This window comes from Engystomops pustulosus, chromosome 1 (assembly GCF_040894005.1).
Source record: "Engystomops pustulosus chromosome 1, aEngPut4.maternal, whole genome shotgun sequence".
Classification (NCBI taxonomy): Eukaryota; Metazoa; Chordata; class Amphibia; order Anura; family Leptodactylidae; genus Engystomops; species Engystomops pustulosus.
The window spans coordinates 233,868,900-233,894,062 of record NC_092411.1 but is presented as its reverse complement, the minus strand read 5'-3'; the positions used below and the strand labels follow the sequence as shown (position 1 = coordinate 233,894,062).

Genomic DNA, 25,163 nt, shown 5'->3' with positions numbered 1-25,163 from the left:
TCAGCCCCGTCTACTCAATCTCCCTCTTCCTACAGTCCAGAGTAGCGAAGGAAGTATCAAAATATGACTGAAAGTCCTGTCTAGTGTGCTGGGGTGATGGCCCAGGTGCCCACAGAAAGGGCTCGGAGTGCCGCCTCTGGCTCCCGTGCCATAGGTTCGCCACCACTACACTAGATAATGGGAACTGCACCCCAAGCAATCTATAGAGTGGCGGTCCCGTTCTTTCTAATGGGTCGAGTGGCAAGGTGATCATGACAGTGTCAGAAATTGCAAAGCACAGCACTCCGGCACTTGCATAGTGACACTGTGCTTGGCAATTTCCAACACTCGCATGCTATTGGATGGAGAGGCAGGTCATCTGGTCATCCTTTCGCGCTACCGATTTAGTGAGAAGTAGAGATGAGTAGACCCGACCTTTTAGGTCCAGGTTTGTTGGGTGTATCCACATTTGGACCTTCTCCAGCTTACCCTATCCAGTTATACTCTACCCTGTGGGATGGGGGGGTTACTTGCAAACTTCGTACAACCCCTTTAAAAACCATAAAATTCATTTAGTCCAGCATTTAGCTAATTCAAAAACTAATTATTCCTTCTCTTCAGTTCAATAAAAGAATGTTTGGCGCAGTGCATTTTATTTTTAATGAAGCCATTTAGTGTCAAGTGACATCACTAAGATCATCTTAGTTTGGTGCAGTAAGTATGGGTCGTGAAAAAGGAGGGCATTTTCTGTAATGTCTTGTTTTACTTTGACGAGTTATGTCATTGGTATATAATGATTATGTAGCTTTTCATAAAATATGGTTGCTCCTTTTATAAAGGTTAAATTTTTAGTGGTTTCACGGATGACCCCATATGCATTGCAGAATGTCACTACGGTAACGATTCCCCATTACTTGTTCATTACTTTGTGGAAATATGGTAAAATAACAGTGGGTGTGGACCTCCATGGGTGTTCAGCAATCTATGTGACATCCTTTTGTTTGTTTTGACCGTGCTGCAGACCTTTGCTTTAGTAGGAGACAGCTATAAATTAGTGGAATGTCACTAGACTCCCATTAAAAGTTGTCTGTTGACGTATGTGTCCTGAATGGCTTCCTCTCTATCCCTTTTTATTAAACCATGTCGCTGGATGGTGGTATGTGATATGCATATACCAGCTCCACAAATAGGAAAGTGCCAGTTGTAGCTGGGGGCCTCTAAGGGTTTTTTCAGTTTTTGTTTATATTTTCAAGTAACATAGCCATCGCATAAATCTGCTACTCTTGTATGACGTGGGACGTGGGTATTTACTAAATGTTACCTAATGCTGGACTTAGAAATGCGACTTCCACAGAATCCACTGAACATTCTGTAGTGGATCCAATACTAGGTGGTATGAGACCAGGTAAAACATGCATGCCATGGCCCAAGGTTGCTTGGTAGACCATTGCCTAGAGCATCAGATGCCTCCATCAGCTCGCCCCTTCCCATAGTGAATTCTGGAGTATTCTACCTACATATTGTAAAAGAAGACTTGATGGATAAGACTAGTCATTCAGACCATTGCTCTGTGGTCCAGGTCTGATGCTTACTTGTCCATTGTAATTTTTGTAAATTTGGTATACGCAGAAAACAAGTCTTAATAAAGCTCCATACATGAAAAACATTATATGTATTTTTAAAGTAGGGGAGCAAAAAACCAAAAGGCAAAATCAAAAAAGGAAGGATCATCATGGTAAAATATGGATTTTGGGGGATCTATAGACTTTTCCATCTGAACATTCTTCATACCTGACAAATCATCTAGAGATGGAAGTACAATTTAATAGAACATTTATGTCTTGTGTCTTTGTTACAAGAAAAGAACAAATTTATCTCCTGTCAAGGTCTGTGGGCAGGGAATTTAACCGTTTTTATGATGGGTAAATGAATGGTACAGTGTGTTGACATTCTGAACTAGGAGCTTCTTTCGAGAACCTGTGTGGAAGACGCGGATGTTCTCCGGAGTATTTATTTACTGTTTACTGTGTTATCCTTGGCATCTGTCGATGACACGTGACTGCTACTGTACGCCTAAAGCCCGCTCAGGGATGGGATGTACAAGTGAAAGGATTGTTTACTAGACCAATTCATTTGTTTAGGGCGAGTCTTCATTACTTAACATTTTAGTAGAGTGATAAATTGACTTCTAATTCAGGCACATTTCGTGAAAACCGTGAATTTGGATCAGAAAATTTCAAGATCATTCATTGACGTTTTTGTTATCTAATGAGAATTAAAAAAGCGAGCAGGGATCTGGTTAGTACACGTGTCGCCCCATTCTTGGTACCTGTGCCCTGCGCTGCTGTGGTACACCAAATTCTCCCTGTGTCTCCAGGGATTCTCCTCTGGGTTCTCTCACATTCACAAAGATATTGTTTGTCTATTGAAGGTTGGGTTCATGGGGGAAAGCAGGATTGTGTGTTTCTCAGTTATTCCTGGTTACATCTTGCTTAAAGGGGTATTCCCATCTAGGTATTCACAAATAGTTAAATTCATTTGCCATATGTAAACATTTCTGTGTGAAGATAATTTCTCATAAATGTTTTTATGTTGACCCTTAGAAACGAGAGCTTCCTTGGATACGACCACCTCACATTTTGGCAGCGGTGGCCAGACATGCGCTATTGAGCCCTGCCCGACCACATGGATTCAGCGTTCATTACTACAGGACGGCTATGGGGCATGTAGTAACTCCTCGGACATTTCATATTCAGAAACTTCTTGCTTCCTTGTGCAATCACTGTAGCAGAGGTGGCCATATTCAAGGACCAAGTCTTGTTTCTAAGGGACCATAGGACCACATTTATGAGAAATTATCTTCACACAGGAACATTTTTTTTTATAATATCTTAATTGAAGAAATGTTTATATATGGCAGATAAATGAAACTGAATGTGAATGCCCAGACGAGAATACCCCTTTAATTTTTCAATCAAATCCCTTTCATCTTCATTAGGAATGGTTTTCGATAGAGAGAGAACCTCATCCTGAACATCCAGTGCAGTGTCCTGCTGCCCCAGATAAAGACCTGTTTTCAGAGACTCCACATAGACAGAGATAGAAGTGGTGATGGCACAGCAGGAAGATGATAATGCGGGAGGGGCACAGACTCTTATTTTACATGCTGTCCTGTTCAGCCATTACGTGATGGCTCCAATGACTGATAGCTGCTGCTGTCATTTGTTATGGTGGGATGATTTGCATGTATGGAACACCGCACGTTCAGCAAAACTGTTAATATTGGAAATTTAGGGTTATTTATGTATTTTTATTGCTTGTTTTAATTTTCAATAATTGAATGTTTAAATAGTATAGAGTATGCTGGACTGACAGAACAAGGTTTTAAGTTATTGTCATAAAAAGCGGCTAAACTTCAATTCCTGATCCTAGATTTGTCCTCAAAAAACAGGTTCTTCAATAATTTTACCGTTGAAGTGAATTATTTGTTTTGAAGTTTGTAGACCTAGAAGATAAGGTACTCGATAAATAGAGGGTTGGTCCCCTTAAATATAAATATGGAAAATATGGATATGTTTGTTTGTCCTCCTATTTTGAACTCAATGGAAGACGTGTATCACTCCTATTGCTTACTTTTTCTTTCTTTACTTTTTGTGCGATTTTGTCACACTGCTTGATCCTGCACCTAAAAAGTGCAAAAGTTAGCTGCCTTTAAGGATTTAATGCAGTGTGCCGTATCTTTGTAAGCCAGATGTCTGTTCATCTTGTGAGACTTTTCGGCTCTGAAATTGTCCCATTCTTGCGCCTAATAACTCCCAAAGCCGAGCATGCTAACCAAGACTTGCTTTTGGTAAAGTACTTTTTGGGACTAAAAAGTTGCACACCACAAAGAGTCGCAAAAGCGAGACAGGCAACTCTTCACATGTATCACAAATGAGAAAAAAAGATGCATTGCAATGATTAAGTAGGCCAACTTCAGGAAACTTGGAAAAAGTGGCTTCCGAAAAACTGATAAATGTGCCCCAATGGGTTTTGGTTATATGTAAATATGTGAAATAAAATAAAGAAGAAAAAATTGATTGTATGTATTGTTAGTTGAGGTGTCTAGTAATATCTGCCTATACAAGGGTCTCCTTTTATTCTTGTGAAGAGGACATTTTGGTTAATTGGGCCCGATTCAATTGCCTTTTGATCTCTCTTATTATCTTTGGTCACTGAAACGATGATAATAATAGAAGTCTAGTGTGTTAAAACGTCCATTGATTTCAGTCCATTGTGTTTCCAATTCCACCACTTCTGTTCCTGCTTGAAACCCAATGTATATTTTAATGGATCCATTAAACTTCAATTCTTGTTTTGGTGGTGGAAGATAAAGGGCCGATGCAGGTGACAACTGGGTTTTACTAGATTATAATCTTAGTAATTATAATAATGTTATAATTATAATATTAGATTACTAATTACTAGATTATACTTCCTTCATGGGTCTGTCACCATAGCAGTGCCATAGATCTGATGTTTCTACGAGACCTAAATAATTCTATATTTTGATGTTCTACATTTCGGTGAATATAATCTGTTTCTGTCTTTTTTTAGGTTTCTCTCCTGGATTCCAAACGAAGCATGAATATTGGGATATTCTTGAAACAGTTTAAGAAGTAAGCTATGTTTTAGATTACATTGGGAACTACTAGTATGGGTCATGATAAAGTACATAGTTGTTAAAGGAAACCTACCACTTGTAGTGGCAGGTTTCCAATGGCAATACCGAGCACCAGCTCAGGGTGAGCTGGTGCCGGAGCTTATTTTAGTTAGTGTTTTAAACCGCGGTATCGCGGTTTAAAACACTTTTTAAACTTTCTAGCCGGCGCAGGCAGGTACGCGCTCGGCGCTTACCGTCCGCGCGGCTACATAGGAAGTGAATGAGAGCCGCGCTCATGGTAAGCGCCGAGTGCGTACCTGCCTGCGCCGGCTATAAAGTTTAAAAAGTGTTTTAAACCGCGATACCGCGGTTTAAAACACTAACTAAAATAAGCTCCGGCACCAGCTCACCCTGAGCTGGTGCTCGGTATTGCCATCGGAAACCTGCCACTTCAAGTGGTAGGTTTCCTTTAAAGAGAAGCTAATAGTTTTTCATGCTTCCTTGTGCACTGCCTTAGATTTTTAATATTTTACTTGATATTGCAAACTTTTACAGAAAGGCATTAAAATCCTAAACACTGCATCATTCTGAAAATCTTGACTTTATTTATTTTTTATTTTTTTTCAACTTTAAGGGCTGCAGAACATATCATTGAAGATATCCGAATGGGGAAGTGTGATTTGTATGACTCTGAAACCCTCCAGGAACTTCTAAAGATGTCTCCAGAAGCGGAAGAGGTAAGATTTATCCACGCACCATATATTTCTTATAGAAGTCTTCCATATGAAGTCAATGTGATATGTTGTGACTTTGAAGTCTTGGCATTGTAAGAAGTGACTTGTAAAGGGTCACAGCTTCTCCGACACAGAAGGTAATGGTGATAAAGACTTTGTGACCTCATTAGTGACGTGACTTTTTCCATTGATAGAAGCGTCCAGCACACTTGGCTATTATTCACAGAACCTGGGAACTCGATATACAGTTACAGAGGAAGATAGTGCAGCACATGTATTGTTCAGGCTTTTACCTACTTGTAGCAAAGTTTTTAATAATGGCTTTCTAATGTTGAACATAACGCATGCCACTTGTAGGCACTTTATTTTGTGATTGAGTCATCCTCTCTAAAATTATTCTGTTTTTATCCTGCTGCTAAAGCTGCCATTCAGCTTCTCCTCCAACCACCATAGGACACAGTTTAAAGCATCAAATATCATATAATCAATATTTAAGTTGAGAAAAGCCTCTCTTGCTCCGTCACTACATTCCACTGTAGCTGTTTCCATTAGCTGCTGACACCCTTCCTGTCTGAGTCTAGATAATGTCTGTCACCGAAACTAATCATTAAAATAAAAGGTGCCGCTCTGCTGTTATTATATAGTTGTTTTACTGCACTGCACGATGAATGTTGTTAACCAAGTGCACCAAATTAGTAATGAAATAACAATATACAGGATACATTTACAGTCATTGGGTTGATAAAGGGTACTGCAATGGCTGACCCGTTGTTGGTCCAAGATACCAAATCTAAGTTTCAAGGCAGCGGCGAGAATTTGTGAATATAGACTGTGGAGTTTAGTTACAAAATAGTGCGTTGAAATATAGAAGCCGAGTCACATAGCCAGGAACAAACACCTTAGTATATAAGTTCTGTACTTCCAAGGGTGAACCCTTGAAGCCGGTGCTGACCTGATTTCACGGATCGAGCATGGTGGACGGATTATTTTTACTGTTCTACCGGCAACAAGGGAGTCCTTGCATCATATATCACTATACTTTATGTAGTCACATCCCCTGCACTGTGGTTGGACCGTGAAATCTAGGCTAGTGCATGGTCGGTTTTTTCACATACTGAGCATGGTCATGTGACCCCTGCCTAAATAAACTGGGGCACATTTGGTCACCAGAGTTGAATTGTGAAAATGGGGGGGGGGGGGGAGGGGGAATGGTGCAACATGTTTCAGTATTTGGTATTTATTAGTCTTAATTCTGAACATGATACTTTACCTTTACAGTAACCAGAAACGGAAGAATGGTGTTAATTTGCACAGGATCTAGGATTTGTGGCTGCACCTATAATAATACTTAGTTTTAGTGATAATGAGGGAAGTGCATAACTATATTCCAGTGAGATATTCTCTGTATAACGTTAATCCTCTTATTACACAGGCTGTTCTTTTGCTTTGTTATACGTGCTGGCAGCAGCACTGCCCTGCAGCCTCATCTGTTATCACCTTTCTGACTAACATGATCCATAGTTGTACAGTAGTGCAATGCCAAATACTCCAGAGAGCTTTTAATATGAGGGTGGCTGATTTATGAGTTCATCCCACTATTCATTTTCATGGCTTTTCTTAGAAAAACCTATAAATATTTAAGGACGTTTAAGGTCTGTCTATCTGAGAAGAATTGGGCAAGTGATTAAATGGATTTTAGTAAATGGCTGTTGAATATTTATGCATTAGACTCGGTTTTCCAACTATATCTTATGAGAATCTGAGTGCTTTCTGCAGACGATTGCTTATGCCGTCATAGACTATGAATTGTTCATACAGCTTTGGAAGTACTGGATGCCCAGATTTGCTAGGCACTTTTTTTTTTTTTTTCTTCTATGGCTTCGGTATAAATTCTCATGGCCAAAGTGGACGTACCAAAATTGCAACACAATTTTGGGGCCCAAAATAGCCCACATGTGTAAAGGTAGATTAGACAGTCTAATAGCAAAACAGGTTTATAAACCAGATGAATCTGAAGCAGTATAATGATTGATTCACATTTGGGTTTTTTAGCAGCAGTTATTTTGATCCAAACAAGGTGATGAGTTACACTGGAAAGATCTGTACCTGCGGTGTGGCTCAGTGGTTTGCACTACAGCCCTGCAGCGCTGGGTTCAAGTTCCATCCAGGTCAACATCTGCAAAGAGTTTGTATGTTCTCCCCTTTGCGTGGGTTTCCTCCGGGTTCTCCGGTTTCCTTCCTCACACCAAAACATACTGATAGGTTGATTAGATTGTGAGCCGCATTGGGGACAGAGACTGATTTGGCAAGCTCTGTGCAGCGCTGCGTAATATGTGTGCGCTTTATAAATAAAGGAATTATTAATATTAATTATTACCGGTTTTGTGCGCATGATCAGTCATGGCTTTGGTTCACAATTACTGATGCAAAAAAACTAATAAGAACTGGCTCTTAGACCAGTCTACCATTTCAATTTTTGCATTGTAATCGACAGGTCATATGAATACAATTGCTAAATATTCATATGAAAGATGAAGGGTATGAACAAGTCTAATAGATGGAAGGGATATAGGCTGCACAAGAGAAGTCATATAGTAGTACACAAGGTGTAGCTAAGAAAGGAAGTGGGTCAGAAGAGAAAGTTAGGAAACTGCTTTGTTTTCTTACACTATATTACCTTTATGCTTTTGTCTTACTGCTGGAGGAGTGACTACTGTGAATTGCATCAAAATGATATAGATAATATTAATATGATATTGTAGAGGCGATTGGCTATAACTAGAACAGAGATGCCGGTCCGCTTGCAGGGTAATCTCTTTTCAGTTATGTCATGTCCTTTTTTTTTTTTTTTAGCTTTTCACTTTTTGTCGTCTTTTAGGCATGTTGTGTGCAGTAAATTTGAATTTGTTCCTAGATTTGTAAAAAGATTTTCATGTCATACCTGGCATATACCTGCATAGATAATGCTATAATAATGCACTGTGCACAGATCCCATTATTGCGACCCATTGTGTTTTTGTATCCTTTGTGCGGGATTATGTACAATTATATATGTATATATATTTTGTTCCTGCTTTTATATTTTATCTTGTCTTAACATGCAGCGTTGGGGATTACAAATAACCTTTACAGGGTTGTCTTTTATATAGAAATAAGACAATTTCAAAGCTATGTGGGGGGGGGGGGGGAATTTGGATGGACTATTATCGGCTTAGTGTAGTGTACAGTCTGGGAGCGTCCTTTCATATTAGGAACAATTGAGCTATCCTGTTTCATGGAATAATATAAACCACCTGGAATTGATAGCGCTGGTTTTAGATGCCAGTTATGCTTTTGCTTTATTGCTTTACATGTATTAATACCAGTTGTCAACATTTTTCTTCTTTATAGGTGAAAAAGTTGAAAGCCTTTAGTGGTGAAGTAACGAAATTATCACTGGCCGATTCGTTCATGTACATGCTGATTCAAGTGCCAAAGTGAGTAATAAGTAGATTTCTTTTTCTTTTAGGTCACATGTCTCCTGTGGAGGGATGCGCTGAAACGGAATATTACATTTAGACAAAACTGTTAAATTTAGGCGTTTTTTTTTTTTTTTTGGATTGAATATAATTGTATTACATGTGAGTTTAGACACAAGACAGATGAGTTGAAAGTCCACATCCAGTCACATCTCCGTAAGGTTCTGTAGATGTAGCCATTCTTCTATAATGGTTTTCAATAATAATCCGAATAGCCAAGGCCTGCGCTCAGAGCTGTGATTGACATGATTTATGTCATCTAGTGATATCGAGATTCTTGCAACAGTTTGCTGTTACTTTGTGTTCAAAGCTCTCTAAGGCGTTGGTCTCTGAGTCAGTGAGGGTTGGCCGGTGTGAAGAATACACTGGTGTTTCTAGAGCCCTTCAGATCCTTGGGCTTCTTTTAGTCCTTTGCTAAAGGGATCGTATCACCTTATTGGTTTTTTTTTTTGGTTTTGCTTCATTTTGATAAATCTTTTGACTTTTTTTGTATTTTCGAATTTTAGATTTTCTTGTATTGAATTGTATTTTCTAGGTATGACTGTGAGTGATGTCGTTTTTCTTAAGCTGTAGTACATGGACAATAGAAATCTGTTGTGGGCATGCTCTGTGACCCATACAAAGATCATAGGTATAGGGTAGAGGGATAGATTGCCTTCTTTGAATGGTGGGATCCTGTTTAATCTAGATCAGTAGTTACATTTTTGAATTTGATGTTCCATTCATTTTGCTGTATTTTATGCACCCTAGCTGTGAGGTTGCTCCATTCTGCTTTATTTAAAGGTCATCTACCATCAGATTTACTGATGTAGACTGTTCTCACTGACATGATCGTTACGTTTTCTAGGTTATGGCACCATTTTCTGTGCTGGAATGGCCGTATGAAAAAAAATGAACTTTATAAAAATATGTAAAAGAGCTCCTGCCTACGTCACCAGAGCATCTCTTGGCTCCGCCATCATCTAAAATATATACGTAGCAGGAGGCAAGAACTGAGTAGTCACAGCAGGACTTGACACTTATACTTTTTACCTGCTACCATACAGTCATATATTTTATTTGAATCATTATGCAACAATTGGAGATGGAATTTCACAATTTGATGATTCTCTGCTGAAAATGCATATCAATTAGGAAGAACCAATGCCTTAATACATCTGTCTCACTCATAGATGTTTGTTTTCTTTTGCAGCTATTCCTTGCGAATTGAAGCTATGGTGCTGAGGAAAGAGTTTTCACCTTCTTGCTCCTCTTTGAATCAGGATATGATGATAATAAGATTGGCAACAAAAGGTGAGTGGCCAATGCAGATCATCTTCTTCTTTTACAATTCTGCAATTCCTTACATGATGTTCATCTCAAAATGCCCTTACTCTGTTTTAATAGAAACCATTGGGGAGAAAAAAACATTTTTATAGAGCAGGAGGAGCTGAGCCGTTTTATACATAGTGTCCTATCTACTGGCATCATGTTATAGAGCAGGAGCTAGTTATACATAGTGTCACATCTGCAGACAGCATGTTTATAGAACAGGAGGAGGAGAACAGATTGCACATAGTGTCCTATATGCAGATAGCATATTATAGAGCAAGAGATGAGCAGATTTATTTTTATATAGCTCATGTAAAGCTTAGCTTATGTTGATAAGACTCATTCGTGAAATAGACTTACTCCAATTTTAAGCCCAGAACAAGATGAGAATGAAAAATAATCACCAATATGCTTAGGATATTCTATTGTACTCTATTATGCCCTTCTTGTATATCAGAAAATGGCATTCAATGTGGCAGATTTTTTTTTTTTTCTTTTATAAGATTCCACAAAAACCTGAGTGTTCAGAGCACCTTAAGTCACTTATCTTAGCTGGGAGTTGCTATAAAATATTACTTGGGTCTTGACTTTAGATGAATATTTAACTAATTTGCATTAGACCGATCTCCATTATTACCGACTATATTAAGACAATGCCTGGACTTATTTTTGAACTGATTTTCCAGAAATAGATCTTGCACTGTGAATAGCACATGATCTTATGAGAAAATGTGAGTGTTGACAGTGTTCTGTATACTGTCTGCATAGTATTGGTTATCGGGTATTGTTCTCTTGTAAAATTCAGTCCTGTACGATATTTTGAACATAGAAATTCCCTCCATAAATCTCATTCATCATGGAATAATGAGGAATTTATTTTATGACAGAATAGGGGGCAATATTTGGGTGAGTGTAGTTGGTGCATTATAATGAAACGGCTGAAGGAAAGAGGGCATAATACTTTGGTGGTACTCATGGGGTTGGGATAAGGACAGGCTGCTGCCTTTCCAGAATATAAGATTACAATTCATGTACAGGCAGTCCCCAGGTTACATACAAGATAGTTGAATTTGTATGTAAGTCGGAACTGTATATTTTATCATTGTAATCCCAGACAGAACTTTTTTGGTCTCTGTGACAATTGGATTTTAAAAATGTTGGGTTGTCATAAGAATCAATATTAACACTAAAGCTTCATTACAGACACATTTGATAACTGTTCTAGCTGTTTATTGTAGCCTAAGGCTTAAGTATAATAAATTCCCAATATCCAGAGGTCCGTTTGGGTCCAACTAGGGGTCGTATGTAAGTCGAGTGTTCTTAAGTAAGGGACCGCCTGTATAAAATTTAAGTCGCGCTCCAGCGCTGAATAAATAGATCTGAATTTAGTCATTATAGACATGATCTTCCAATTCTGGGCCTCAGAGGAAGCCTGTGTGGGCATATACCTCCCTTATTTTCCATTTGGAAAGGAGATATTCTAACTGCACATTATTTAGGGTACAGCTTCATTGCGTCTCTAGTGCCCTGATGTAATGTTGCATTATTATTATTATGTATTTATGTATTCTGAACATTCATTAAAAAAAAAAAAAAAAAAAAAAGCAAGCATTACGCATGTGGCTTCAGCCCTCTATAATTACAGGCTTTGCTGGATGAGTAATATTTTTTGACTCTGTTTAAAGACCTCATCAAACCGCAGCAGTGAAATGAAGGCAAAATTTGTAGCTAAATTATAAGATTACGCCATAAGCAATTATAATAGTGAACAAAAGGACGGACCTTCCCGATTTGTGCTGCCAATGACTTGATAATGAGATGACTGTGCACAATGGTTGGTACCACCAAATATTACAATGTGTATGAAGCATGCCCCATGTGCCCCATTTTCATGGTATCTTGTAGCTGGACTTGGGGAAACTTCTTTTATTGGACTGTATTTAATGGGAAATATGAGAGCAGACGAGGCCATGGTAAATAATGCCTACCACAGTTCTGCTCACGTTTACTACAGCGTGGAGCATCTTGTCTCGGAAAGCTTTGTGCCGTCATGAAACCAATGAATAATGCGGCGGGGATAAATTACAGTTGCCACGGCAGAGTGCAGGGATAGATTACATGGTCCTGTGCAGAAGTGGGACAGCTATATAACAAAAACTTCCAGCGTGATTTCTTTTTTTTGTGTTTATTTCTTGTAGTATGTTTCTATGGTGGGTATTAAGTAACATCAGGTTGCCATTGAGTACACTCACTTTTAAAAGGGTTCTCATTTATAATATTGGTTTCCATTTCTAAGGAAAGTAAGATATCGTATGAGCATTTTTGTTTTGTCTCTTTTTAGAACTAATGTCATGCGAGCAGCTACACGCCATCTTATACTTGGTCCTGCAAGCTGGGAACATTATGAATGCTGTAAGTCTCATGCCATGTGATTATTACTATTATTTTACGTAATGTTTAGAATTCCCACCTGGCATGTTTTCCTGAGATTTCCCAGGGCTTACATTGCCTTTGTTTTCTCTCCAGGGTGGATATGCTGGCAACGCTGTTGGTTTTAAGTTGTCATCGCTACTCAGACTGGCAGACACCAAGGCGAATAAACCTGGAATGAACCTGTTACATTTTGTGGCTCTGGTATGTAGGGTTCTGGTCTTAACTGTTTTCTTATATAGATAATTTATTGATACTCTCATCATGAAAATTAGGCCAGGCCTTTGGCAATTCATAGAACTCCTTATGTCATTACAGGGTAAACTGAAAAAAAAATCTGCAACCCTTTCTGTTCTTCTCATATCTCCACTCATATAATGACCTCAATATAATTCATTGACAAATTTACCCAAGTCCATATTAAAGATATTGTCTTAAATAGACATTCCCTCTGCAGCTACCCACACATTTCATGTAGTGTCACCTGGGAGTCTTTTTTATGTACCTAATAACTAGTCAGAGTTCCTTGGTTTTCAGGTTTGGCATTCTGGCTAACAAGCCTAAAAGTGACCCTGTCACCATATTTTACCCCATTAAACTAACTCTGTCGGGTAGGTCATGAAATGTCTCTTCTAGCAATGCCTGTTTTGTGTGAAAACTTGCCTGTTTACCTATAAAAAGAAAACAAAAACATCTCCAAGAGTCATATGTTGCCTGAGAAAAGTCACTTTTAGAGGCTGCTGGGGATGTTCATATAACTTCAGTTCCCTATAGCTATTAAAAAAAACCATGCCTTTGGCGGCATGTTAAAAATCAGAATCTCCTCTATCAGATTGCATCAGGAATTCTCTGAGCTGCGGAACCAGAGATACCGTATCCCTAAATTTTCCCTCTCCATGTCCGCCAACTTAAACGTACAGTTCCTGAAGTTGTATGTAAATGACCTGAGGTGAGCCCGAGTCCAGCATATTCGTGAGTCTCCTGCAAAGCCACACCTCCCAGTCCTTGATTGACAGTCCATATGATGATACCACATACAGAGCTGTGCGTGATCTCTACAGTTCCTACTGAAAGGAGCCAGGGGTTACTAGCCACCTTTCCCCTCAGATCTGTCATCCTCCTTCTCCAAACTGCACACCAGCTTGTGAGAGAAGCAGAAAACTTAAGCCTGATGCGTTCTGATATATTCCTTTCTGTAATATGATACCAAAAGTATGGGTCTAGATTCTAAAGAACCGAAGGACATGGAGGCCCCTGAAGTGATGCTCCCCCTTCAGTCTCTTAAAGTGACTCATCACTGACTATATATGACTCTTCTCAGCTCATTTCCATATGACTTTGAAGGTAATTTTGTAATAGTTAAACATTCTGGATTTCACACATGAGGGAATGCTAGAACAGGTATTTCATGCCCTACCTGAGGGGGCTAGTAGTCTAGTGGGGTAAAAGGTTGTGGTAGTGTCTGTTTTAATTAAAAAGAACCTTCTCTGTATTTTTTTTTTCCATTATGTATTTATTATTATTACTTATTTCTTTTTAGGAAGCCCAGAAGAAAGATACTACATTGCTTACCTTTTCGGAGAAGCTGCAGCATGTAAATGAAGCGGCCAGGTAAGCAGAGTATACTTTGTCTATTGTCCTTGCAGACATCTGCACATGTTGCGCTTACTGTCCCTTAGGAATATTGCCATGGGGATGTAAAGGAGACTTGCTGTACAAGCTTTAATGTGCTCCCATGCGATTACTATGAATTCTAGTTCAGCAGTAGCGTTACCTTGTATTGGATAAGAATTCTGACAAATTTATTGGTCCTTATCCTGAGCCCCTTTGTTACATGGTTTGTGCTATTGATTTGGGGAGATATGAATACTTACTGCTACACACGTGTACAGGAGAAGACGTGACTGTTTTTACATCATGTACAGTACAGTGTTGATAGGATACACAGAACATTGCATAAGTCTCTGTCCTGTGGTGAGGATAGCGGTGATACTACTAGAGGAAGTAATTAGGTAACAGAATGCTTTGTACATGTTCAGCATGCTCCCGGCCTCTGTACACATCACAATAGAAAATAATTTTAAAAAATATAGCCGTACAACAGACTATGCTTAATGTTCTAATGTACAAAGACACTTCCTCGTCTTTGAGTTCTGCATATTAGTTTTTTCTGAGACTGTCACCAGCAACCCGAAGAACAAGGGGCCCCCGTTTTTCCTAATGGGTGGTATGGCAGCTCGAGCATGCACCCTCCCTCTCCACCCAATAGTATGGGAGTGGCAGAAATTCCAGGGAACAGTTCATAGACTGTGAATGGGAGTTCTGGAGATGGCCAAGTGCTGTACTCTGGAATTTGTGTCCCTCCCATACTATTGAATGGAGCTGTAGGTTGCATGCTTTACCTACTGCTCCACCCAGGGGTGCACCAGCCATGAGGCTAGTTGAGCCTCTTGCCTCAGTCAGCATCAGGTGTACAGTTATCTGCTTTAAAGCAGGACCTGCCACTTAAAAATAGTGTCTTCACACCTAATGTCAACATTGGTGTGAGATACTGCATGGGGAAAAAATAGCTAAAACAATATAACCAGATATATTACTATGGTATGCCCCATGGTGGTCTCATCAGTGTTCCTCCCCAATTAGTTTATTGCTTCCTATCATATCAATAGGTTATAACAAGCAAACCTGGTACAACCCCTTTAACTACACAGAGTGCTCACATTGAAGTAAATGGGGGCATTCAGTGCTTACTTTATGTTAATGATAGATTTATTTTGGCTACGAAATACGCTTTATTTATATAGCACCATCATATTCCGTAGCACTTTACAAATCATAAAGGACATATACAAATATTATACTACATTACATAGTACAAACAGTCATCTGGAACAATAGGGGTGAGAGTCCTGCTTACAAGAGCTTACAGACTATGAGGATGAAGGGGTGACACAAGAAGTATAAAAACTTGTAAAATGGTCCAGCCATTCTTGATAAGGGAACAGTATAAAATAATGTAATAAATGAAAATTCTGCTGCTTGAACCAGCCATCAGCCGTCATCCTATATACAGTGAAGGGAAAGCTTATAGATGTATTAACAGCTACCACCAGCCATCCAGTGCTGTTTCTTGGAGCTGAGTAGAATTATTGGTGCGTGCCTTTCTATTTCCTGCGGCTATATATTCTGCTTCATGGCCTTGTGTTTTTCTAGTGTGATAAAGTACTATTAGTTTCTTTGCCCAAAGCTGAACTTCAGAAAATTGGTGGTAAAAAAAGAGCAGGAATTTAACCTTTCTGTGTCAGGTGCTTGGCTTTCCCACATTACTACTGGGGTCTCCTTTCACTTGTTACTATGACAGAGAAAGCCGGGTCAAAAGGCTGATTCATGCACAAAAGCTCAGCTTGTACTCCAGCCCCAAGCAAACCAAAGTCTTCAGAAAAGCAGCACCATGTAAACTGCCATGATGAAAAGCATCAGTCGCCTTTCTTCTCCTCATCTGCTGTGTAGCTCCTGTGCTCTCAATGGATTATGGAAGGTTTTGTTTGTGGGGAGATTAAGTTTATCATTCGCACTGATTAAGGTTTTGGTGTTCACTTGCTTATTCATTTGATGATATTCATATATGTATTAGACAGGTATTGTAATTTTGCGCTCTGCGTTCCTCTATCATGGGTTGGATAGTTCATATTCTGGACTAGTAATTCATCAACTATTTGTATTTTCATAGATTCATTGATGAGATTTTTTTTGAGTGTTTGGTTAGTGCCCACCTATTTCTTTTGTGTTGCCTTCCAACCTAATATAGAAAGTTTATATAATAACTAATATTCACTATAAGCTTACACAGAGCAAAAATAGGGCAGAGGGTATTATTGTCCCCCAATTAAAATAACTATGTAAAATTGGCTTCTCAGACAGATACCTTAAAGAGAACCCGTCATGCAAAATAACCCCCCTAAACTAAATATATTTTCATAAACTGCCATTAGAGAGCATTGCCTCTGTCCCTTCATTGTCCCTCTACATGCCTGTAAACCTAAGCAATGAGGTCCTAAAGCTGTATGCAAATGACCTGTGAAATGTCCAATGAAGCATTAGCATATTCAAGCTGTCCACTCTATTCATGAGTGGGAGGCACAGCCACACCCCCAGTGCATGACTGACAGCCTGTATAATGATGTGAGGCTGTATAATGATGTGCTTCCTGGTGCTGGTGGCCACGCCCCCTGCAGCCTGTGTGTGTATAGGAGAGATACAGCAGCTCCAGGCTGCAGCCATGTTACAGCTGTGTCTCTCACCTGTATATTAGGAGGATGCAGCATGTCAGCAGATGCTGCACACACACACTAGCCATGCTTTACTATACATTACACACAGACATGAGCAGGGGGAGGAGAGGGGAGGGGTAACAGGGGTGACATCACTGCCTCTGACCATGTGACCAGCCTCATTTACATGATAAAAAATAGATAATTTTACAATGAATAATGTATGAAATGACTAGATAAAGGCTGGGATGGGATTCTTGTGATCTGCTCCAACAGGTAGTGGTGACAGGACTAGTGGCAGAGACCTGATGACAGGTGTCCTTTAAGGTCCTAAGTGCTACAAGTGCTGCAGCAGCATGTTATAGAGCAGGAGCTGCTGAGTAGATAAATAAATATAGAGCTTTGGAGGAAATGTCTTTATTATTGCTCATTATGAACAGCCTTCACCGTATGCATACACAATATGCGGTCAGTCACCATGTAGCACCACCTGCTCAACTCCTAAATTGATATTTGAGCAGATGTTTATAGCTGCTGTTAGTCTATAACAAGCTGCTGGCAACCTGCATTGTATTTTAAAGGGGTTATCTGGAAGTTGAAAAACATGGTTGCTTTCAGCCCTCCCAAAAAACAGCTCCACTTCTGACCATAGGTAGTGTACACTCACCGGCCACTTAATTTCTAATCAGCAAATCACATGGCGGCAACTCAGTGCATTTAGGCATGTAGACATGGTCAAACCGAGCATCAGTATGGGGAAGAAAGGTGATTTGAGTGCCTTTGAACGTGGCATGGTTTTTGGTGCCAGAAGGGTTGGTCTGAGTATTTCAGAAACTGCTGATCTACTGGGATTTTCACGCACAACCATCTCTAGGGTTTACAGAGAATGGTCCGAAAAAGAAAAAACATCCAGTGAGCGGCAGTTCTGTGGGCGGAAATGCCTTGTTGATGCCAGAGGTCAGAGGGGAATGGGCAGACTGGTTCACAAACAGTGACTCAAATCGCCACCCGTTACAACCAAGGTAGGCAGAAGAGCATCTCTGAACGCACAGTACGTCGAACTTTGAGGCAGATGGGCTACAGCAGCAGGAAACCACACCGGGTGCCACTCCTTTCAGCTAAGAACAGGAAACTGAGGCTACAATTTGCACAAGCTCATCGAAATTGGACAGTAGAAGATTGAAAAAACGTTGCCTGTCTCGGTTTCTGCTTGGACATTCGGATGGTAGGGTCATAATTTGGCGTCAACAACATGAAAGCATGGATCCATCCTGCCTTGTATCAACGGTTCAGGCTGGTGCTGGTGGTGTCATGGTGTGGGGAATATTTTCTTGGCACTCTTTGGGCCCCTTAGTACCAATCGAGCATCGTTGCAACGCCACAGCCTACCTGTGTATTGTTGCTGACCATGTCCATCCCTTTATGACCACAATGTAGCCAACATCTGATGGCTACTTTCAGCAGGATAATGCACCATGTCATAAAGCTGGAATCATCTCAGACTGGTTTCTTGAACATGACAATGAGTTCACTGTACTCAAATGGCCTCCACAGTCACCAGATCTCAATCCAATAGAGCATCTTTGGGATGTGGTGGAACGGGAGATTCGCATCATGGATGTGCAGCCGACAAATCTGCGGCAACTGTGTGATGCCATCATGTCAATATGGATCAAAATCTCTGAGGAATGCTTCCAGCACCTTGTTGAATCTATGCCACAAAGAATTGAGGCAGTTCTGAAGGCAAAAGGGGGTCCAACCCGTTACTAGCATGGTGTACCTAATAAAGTGGCCAGTGAGTGTATGATATTGCAGCTAAGCTCCATTTATAAGCTCCGGCATAAACCATGGTCAGACGTGGCATTGTTTTTGGAAGGAAGCAGCTATGGTTTTTATCCTCCAGACTACTCCTTTAAATGAGGCAGGTTTATAAAATTATTGCCTTTAAGTTATCAAAGCCCTCAGCATCAGTGTGGATGTCCTTAGCATTATTCTATATTTTAACTATTATTGTATGCCAATATAGTAAAGATTTTTTTTTATCTGGGTAATAAGTCTTCACTAAATACAGCCATTTCTACCTTTGATCACTCAGCCATGTATGACGTTACTAACCATGCCACTAGGGTGAGTGACCCTGGGACATTACAGCAGTGGTATAGTCTGTGAGAAATGATTCATTGTTAATCCGGTAACAAACCCTCTTTCTCTGTGAGATAACTTGCTTCCACCCAATTTATCCTCTTTGTGAATTTGACAACCAGGCATGGCTGTGTTTGACATTGAGGTGTTTGGTGAACTGTTCAAACATTACAGAAAGATGCCTCGAAATAGGCTCCTAACATGTTAGGTAATTTGTGTTTCTCTACATTGCAGGCTGTCTACAGAAAATATAGATGCAGAGTTTCATGCACTATTAACAAAAACAAAATCCCTCAAAGACCAGATCAAGAAGGATACAGAGTTGGTGCAGCAAATGGAACCATTCCTACAGGTACATAGGTGTAGAAACATGTAGAATAGAGCGCCTAAATAAAGTTTCACTATTGTGGTATGATGTATATGAAACTGACTTGTGTTGTATATGTGCCCAATGGTGTACGTCTATCGATTTGTATTTCAGAATGCTGTAAAAGAGTTAAAAGAGCTGGAGAAGCAAAAAATGGAATTACAAAAGGGAGGGAATACTCTGATTGACTTCTTCTGTGAAGACCGAGAAACCATGAAACTTGATGAATGTTTCCAAATATTTCGGGATTTTTGCGACAAGTTTAATAAGGCTGTAAAGGTGAGACCTTATCCATAAAAAGGGACTTAATAATTATGTGCGAACATTAAAATAATAGTCAAACCTTATAAATAGTAAGTCCACACATTTTTTTTTTTTTTTTAGTACTTAATAGAACATCTAACTTCATTAGATTCTTACCCATATTTTATGAAAACCCTGTTATGTAAGGTAGTGGACTTTATGAGCTTTATACATGTATATATAGTCTAAACCAGAAATGTCTCTTCTGCTTTTTATTATTCTAGGAGAATAAAGAGAGAGAAATTCAAGATCTACGGCAGCAGAAACGACAAAAGGAAATGGATCTAAAACGGCGCACTTGGATTTTTGGAGAAAATGCAGGTTTTGGAAGAAGTAGCAGTGAAAGTGATGTGGAGTTATTAACTAAAAAAGGACTGGAGGATGTGCTGCCATTTTTACAGCAGAGACCGCAAAGCCCATTAAGCAGGAGCTCGAGCGCGAGGCGGTCTCGTCTATCCTTAGGAGTTACAGCAGATCGAGAACTGCAGATGTACTTGGAAGCGCCAAAAGATGAACAAAGCAACAAATTTAACAGTTTGCCTCGATCACACTCTCACCAGCCAAGACCCACAGTTGCATGGATGGAAAACAAGGGAGAAAATGACATGGACATTAACATTATAGACTTGAACAGGAATGAAACCATTCAAAGTCCACATACGTTGCCTACGGTACTTATAAGCTTGGAAGATGAGGTACCGGACCACACTGCCATTTCTAACTTGCATTACAAACAGGATAAAATAGACAGAAATAATAATCAACAGAATAAAGCAGAAAGCCATCACAAAAAGGGACCATTAAGCCCTCTAACAGTCACTGTAGAGGAACGAGAGTTGGTCAAAAAGTTGCAAAAATTTGATCTCCAAGGATCTGTAAAAGATCATTCTGATTATGTGTATATCACAGACTTGGAAACACATGAAAAGTTGAATTTGGATTCCTTTAACTGTGTAGATGACAATACAGTACCATTAAATAAAAGTACCAAAGAAAAAGCTTTTATTTCATCAAGTAGCTCAGATGATACAACATATACAACTGAAGCTCATTTAAACAGTGCTGGCACTCCTATTTCAGAAAGCTCATGTATCTCTGATAAGAAAGATCCCAGGCCTCACTTTTACGTTGAAGATGCTACTGATAATTCTTTAACACTAGACTGTTCTGAGAGCCAAGATACCTGTGACAAAGAGGATAAAAATGTACAGATTGATCATTCAAATTGTGGTGTAAAATCAAACTCGTCGGTTTCTGATCATTCTGAGAAGTCAGAATGTGGTTCTAGGAAGAGCAGTATTTCAAAGGAGATTGCCGCAAAAGGTAAAGACCCTAAGGATCCCAAGAAACCGAGTTCTCTGAAAGATAGAAACCCAGGCTACACTAAGCCGACTGTGACTAGCTCAAGTAACAATGTCACCACAAAGCCTGTTCGTATGTTGAATGACTCTGAGCATGTCACCATGAGGAAAGTTGTGCCCATTTCTAAATCCAACAGACCCGGAAGTATCAAACGTACTGAACTCAGGAGTTCGCTTCGAGATGAGGCAAAAACAGACGACGTGAGACCAATACAGCGTCATTCCCTTCGGACAAAAACTGATAATATTCAAAGGTCTTCTCCCAGGTCTAGTATCACTATTGAGGAACCCAAGTTCCAAAGAGGAGCAAGTTTTAATTCTAATAGTTCACGTTTTCAGAGGGATCAGATTCAGCGGAAAAGTTCTGTCAAAAAACCAGCAGCAAAACCTGTTAGAAATATTAGTAAGCCAAAGCTTGATGAAACCAAGATCTGTCGGACAACTCAAAAACCAAACCCACCTACTGCAGAAGTAGTCAAGACTCCTCCAACCAATACCACCAGAACGTTGTCTTCTACTCCCAGTTTTGCCAGAAACACTGTAGCGTCATCATCTCGCCGTGCAAAGATAGAAGCACCTGCTCCTTCTCCTTCACCAATAAAACCTGCAACAATAACTAGATCAACTTCTTTACGTCAGTCTAAAGCAAAGCCTGAATCAGTAAGTAAAGATTCTACCTCCAAAGAAAATGGTAGTGCTAGTCCTTTCATGAGGACCAATAGCATGAGGACAAATGGGAGGGTGGCAGAAGCTATTTCCAACGGCAAACCAGAGACTGCCCAAAAAGAAAGGGGTATAGTTGAAAGATCTTCTTTGAAACTTAAAGATACAGGCAAAGCGACACTTGGGAAAATACTAAAGCCTTTACTGAAGTAGGTGTTTATTTAAAGAGTCTCCATTTAATTCGACAAACCCTTTTTGGGTGAATCTAATAAAGGAAGAGTTTTACAAAAAAACTCTTCTCTGACAAGCAATGCTGATTAGCAATGCAGATTTTATATGTTTTCTATAGACTTTGGTGACTTTTGGAATTACTAACTACCATTGTGCATTATGCAGCCTCATGAAGGAATTTGTATTGTAATAATCTTTGAGCTGGGCTGAAAGAGCACATGTCTGAAAATCTGTATCTGCTGCATCACTTCCTCAAACATCAAGGAACAAGTAGATTTAGCATTTTTCACCACTTTCCAAGGTACAAGCTAATCATTGATTTTTCTGGTTGGCTGCTTCCAGCTATAGGAGTACTTGATCATGCTGCCATTGGCTTGATGAAGGGGACTCTGCTGGGTGGAGTCTCCTAAATGACTGAATTTTATAGCAATGACTGGCACATCCAGAGTAAGGAGGACAGTACAATAGGGCAGTTACATTCAGAGCTATGGACTTTGCTGAACACAGAAGTGCCATGTATTTATAACGCATATGAATGGTGTCACATCTCTATATTTATAGTTGGACTATTTGTTGACAGCACTTCATCCATTCCGTGTGATTCTTGCCTTTGTGTTCAACTATAAATCCTGCTGCTAGGCTTCTTCCTATCATGTAAGCTCTGATATGATAGGTTATGATATTGCTGTTCCGCTATCTATTGGTCAATGTTGGACGTTTATATTATGAGCAGTAATTGTTTTCTGATAATCTTCTCTTGCCCATTTTGCATATCTCACTACTTTACAAATATAAGGAGAATTCAATCCTGAAAATGTACCTCTAAAAACGTCTAGGACGCCAGAGATTGGTTTCTTGACAAACTGTTATAGTTTATGCTTTGCACCTAGGTGGATCCTTCTACCATCATGAACTACTGTCTTTATGCTATAAATGAGGTGGTGATGGCATTAGGAAATTGTTCACCCTCTAATATGAAACAGTATTAGGAATGCTTAAAAATCACAAGCGAAGACCTTATACTTTATCATTTATCATGTGGTGGAGAGGCGACTGCAATGCCGGGCAGTTCTACACCTTGTGTAAAATTGCGCTATAGCCTGCCCAGGAAGTAGACCTTATTCGGACCACAGCAACACTACTTTCATAAATCTTTTCTTTTTATATAATCTTTAAATACACTTTGATAGAAAAAGAGCAAAAAAGGTTGCATCACCATGTCACAAATTCAATAGTTGATAGCTAGGGTTATGATTTACACTGTAACCTCATGGCTGAATTCTCTTTCTCCCATTTGGTCGTGGATTTTGCATGCAGGGGTAAATAGTCATAATTTCTGAACCTGGAATTGCGACCATTTCAGGGTGCATACAAAGAAAGTCATATTAACATCAAGCATATCGGACCCTTCTTTTCCCTCGAAATCTGCTGCTGGGGTCATTCTGGATATTTTAGACTTAATTTACACTTTAGTTTCAAAATGTGCTGAGAAGACCTGCATCTAAAGCAACCCTCCGCCCAAAAATATGGAGGAACATAGAGTCAGTGTGCATGGTTTTACCCAAAATGGCTGTGGACTTATGATAATAAATGATCTGTTCTTCAGGATAGTAGGAGGGGTTGCATCTGTGCCTTAAAATCTCTTCCCTCAGGTAGTCCTAAGTGGAGGCAGCTGTGGTAGAACAGAAATATTAATAGAGAAAGACTTGGTAAAACTGGGTAACGAAAATCCATATGTTCAATTAGCTTTTCCCCTATGCCTTTACTATGGATAGGTGGTGGAGGCACATTAAGGACTTGTGAGTAAGCTGCATAAATGAGTGTGGATTACACTGTACAGTTCTTATGATGTGCAGTTTCTGAACATTTGGAGCATTGGTGGGCATGCCACATTGTAGTTTTATTCTCTTGCTATTACCAGTAGGTGGAATTGTTCTTGAAGAGTAGGAAAAAACCGGGCAGGTTGGCTGCAGGTTACCCATAGTAGAAATTGTCTCCAGGTGACCCAAGTAGCAGTGACGGTGAATGGGATTATGCTTTAAAAGGTTGAAGTGGAGTTCTGCTCTTAGTTATTAAATCTGCAGCTTGTTAATTATTGGGGGGTTGTTGAATTTAACCATTACTTTGCCATAATCGTGGCTTAATACCACAGCAGAAACCAGACGCTTTATGGCCTGACTTTCTTTTTCTTTAACCTAAACACAGCATTTTTGTTTCCCCTAAACTTAAGATCAAATCGAGGAATTCAATCCTAAACTGTAAAGCCAAGTCATCATGCACCAAGTTACAAAACTGAGACAGGATACCCAAGTGCCACTCTTCTACCTGGTGCCTCAGTGCTGAACGATTCTCCTTATTTGTTAAATAAGAATGAGCTTTTTCAGGATATTACAGGTAAAGGGTTCGACTAGGACTAAAATACATAATCGTGGTACACTATTGATGGTATATAGGATGATAGAGTAGTAACACCACCACTACATGTATACAACTATTGCTAGGTTGATATGGAGTCCTGTATATTATGCATGGACCTCAGATATATAGTTGAATATATACTCATTTATATCTGCTAATACAGCATTTTACAGTAATACATTTGCCAAAGTGAATAACTTGAATATTTTTATGAAAGTGTACTTTGTCTTTGTGCATAAGATCATGATGTATAAAAGGTATCTTCAGTGCAGCATAAAGCGAATAACAGAGAAAATAATAAGAGTTTTATATAATAGGCAACCCCTTGTAGTATTGTGCTAGAATATACAGGTCAGAGGTTTTTCTCTTATTCAGGTATTGGAAATAAAAGCCGATGTTCAGGAACAGGTATCCATGGTAGGCTCTATTTGCTTTCTCTATTGTTTGTACATTTACTACCATTTTCTGATGCAGAAGATTTATTTATGTTTAATAATGTAAATTTGTATACTAGAAGGTACAATGTACATAGCCAATATATATTTAAAGGATCTTTACATATTTCAAAATAGTTTGCTAATAAATTTCTCCACTGAAAATAAAATTTGTGTTGTGTTTTTTGATTTTTAGTAGAATATTCCATTATGGCTGACAATAAGCATTATAGTGTTTAACGCTGTTACATCTATGTACCGTACTTATTTATAGTCCTTAAATATACAGGATGGGTCTAATTTGTAACATATACACAGTACAAACAAGAATTTCTGCACTGCACAGAATGTATTGCAAG

General features: G+C 39.3%; 1 protein-coding gene across 3 annotated transcripts in view; it reads left to right on the top strand.

Annotated features, from left to right (window-relative positions):
• The window catches only part of FHDC1 (FH2 domain containing 1), a 39,372-nt gene extending 14,412 nt beyond the window's left edge, over positions 1 to 24,960 (top strand). For all 3 annotated transcript variants that reach the window (XM_072121152.1, XM_072121171.1, XM_072121162.1), the window contains exons 3-12: positions 4,576 to 4,637; positions 5,256 to 5,358; positions 8,746 to 8,831; positions 10,066 to 10,166; positions 12,526 to 12,596; positions 12,711 to 12,818; positions 14,155 to 14,225; positions 19,262 to 19,379; positions 19,509 to 19,673; positions 19,922 to 24,960. In XM_072121152.1, the coding sequence (XP_071977253.1) occupies positions 4,576 to 4,637; positions 5,256 to 5,358; positions 8,746 to 8,831; positions 10,066 to 10,166; positions 12,526 to 12,596; positions 12,711 to 12,818; positions 14,155 to 14,225; positions 19,262 to 19,379; positions 19,509 to 19,673; positions 19,922 to 21,934 (2,898 nt within the window). In that variant the 3' untranslated portion in view covers positions 21,935 to 24,960. The remainder of the gene's footprint in view (positions 1 to 4,575; positions 4,638 to 5,255; positions 5,359 to 8,745; positions 8,832 to 10,065; positions 10,167 to 12,525; positions 12,597 to 12,710; positions 12,819 to 14,154; positions 14,226 to 19,261; positions 19,380 to 19,508; positions 19,674 to 19,921) is intronic.
• Positions 24,961 to 25,163: the final 203 nt, after the last annotated feature.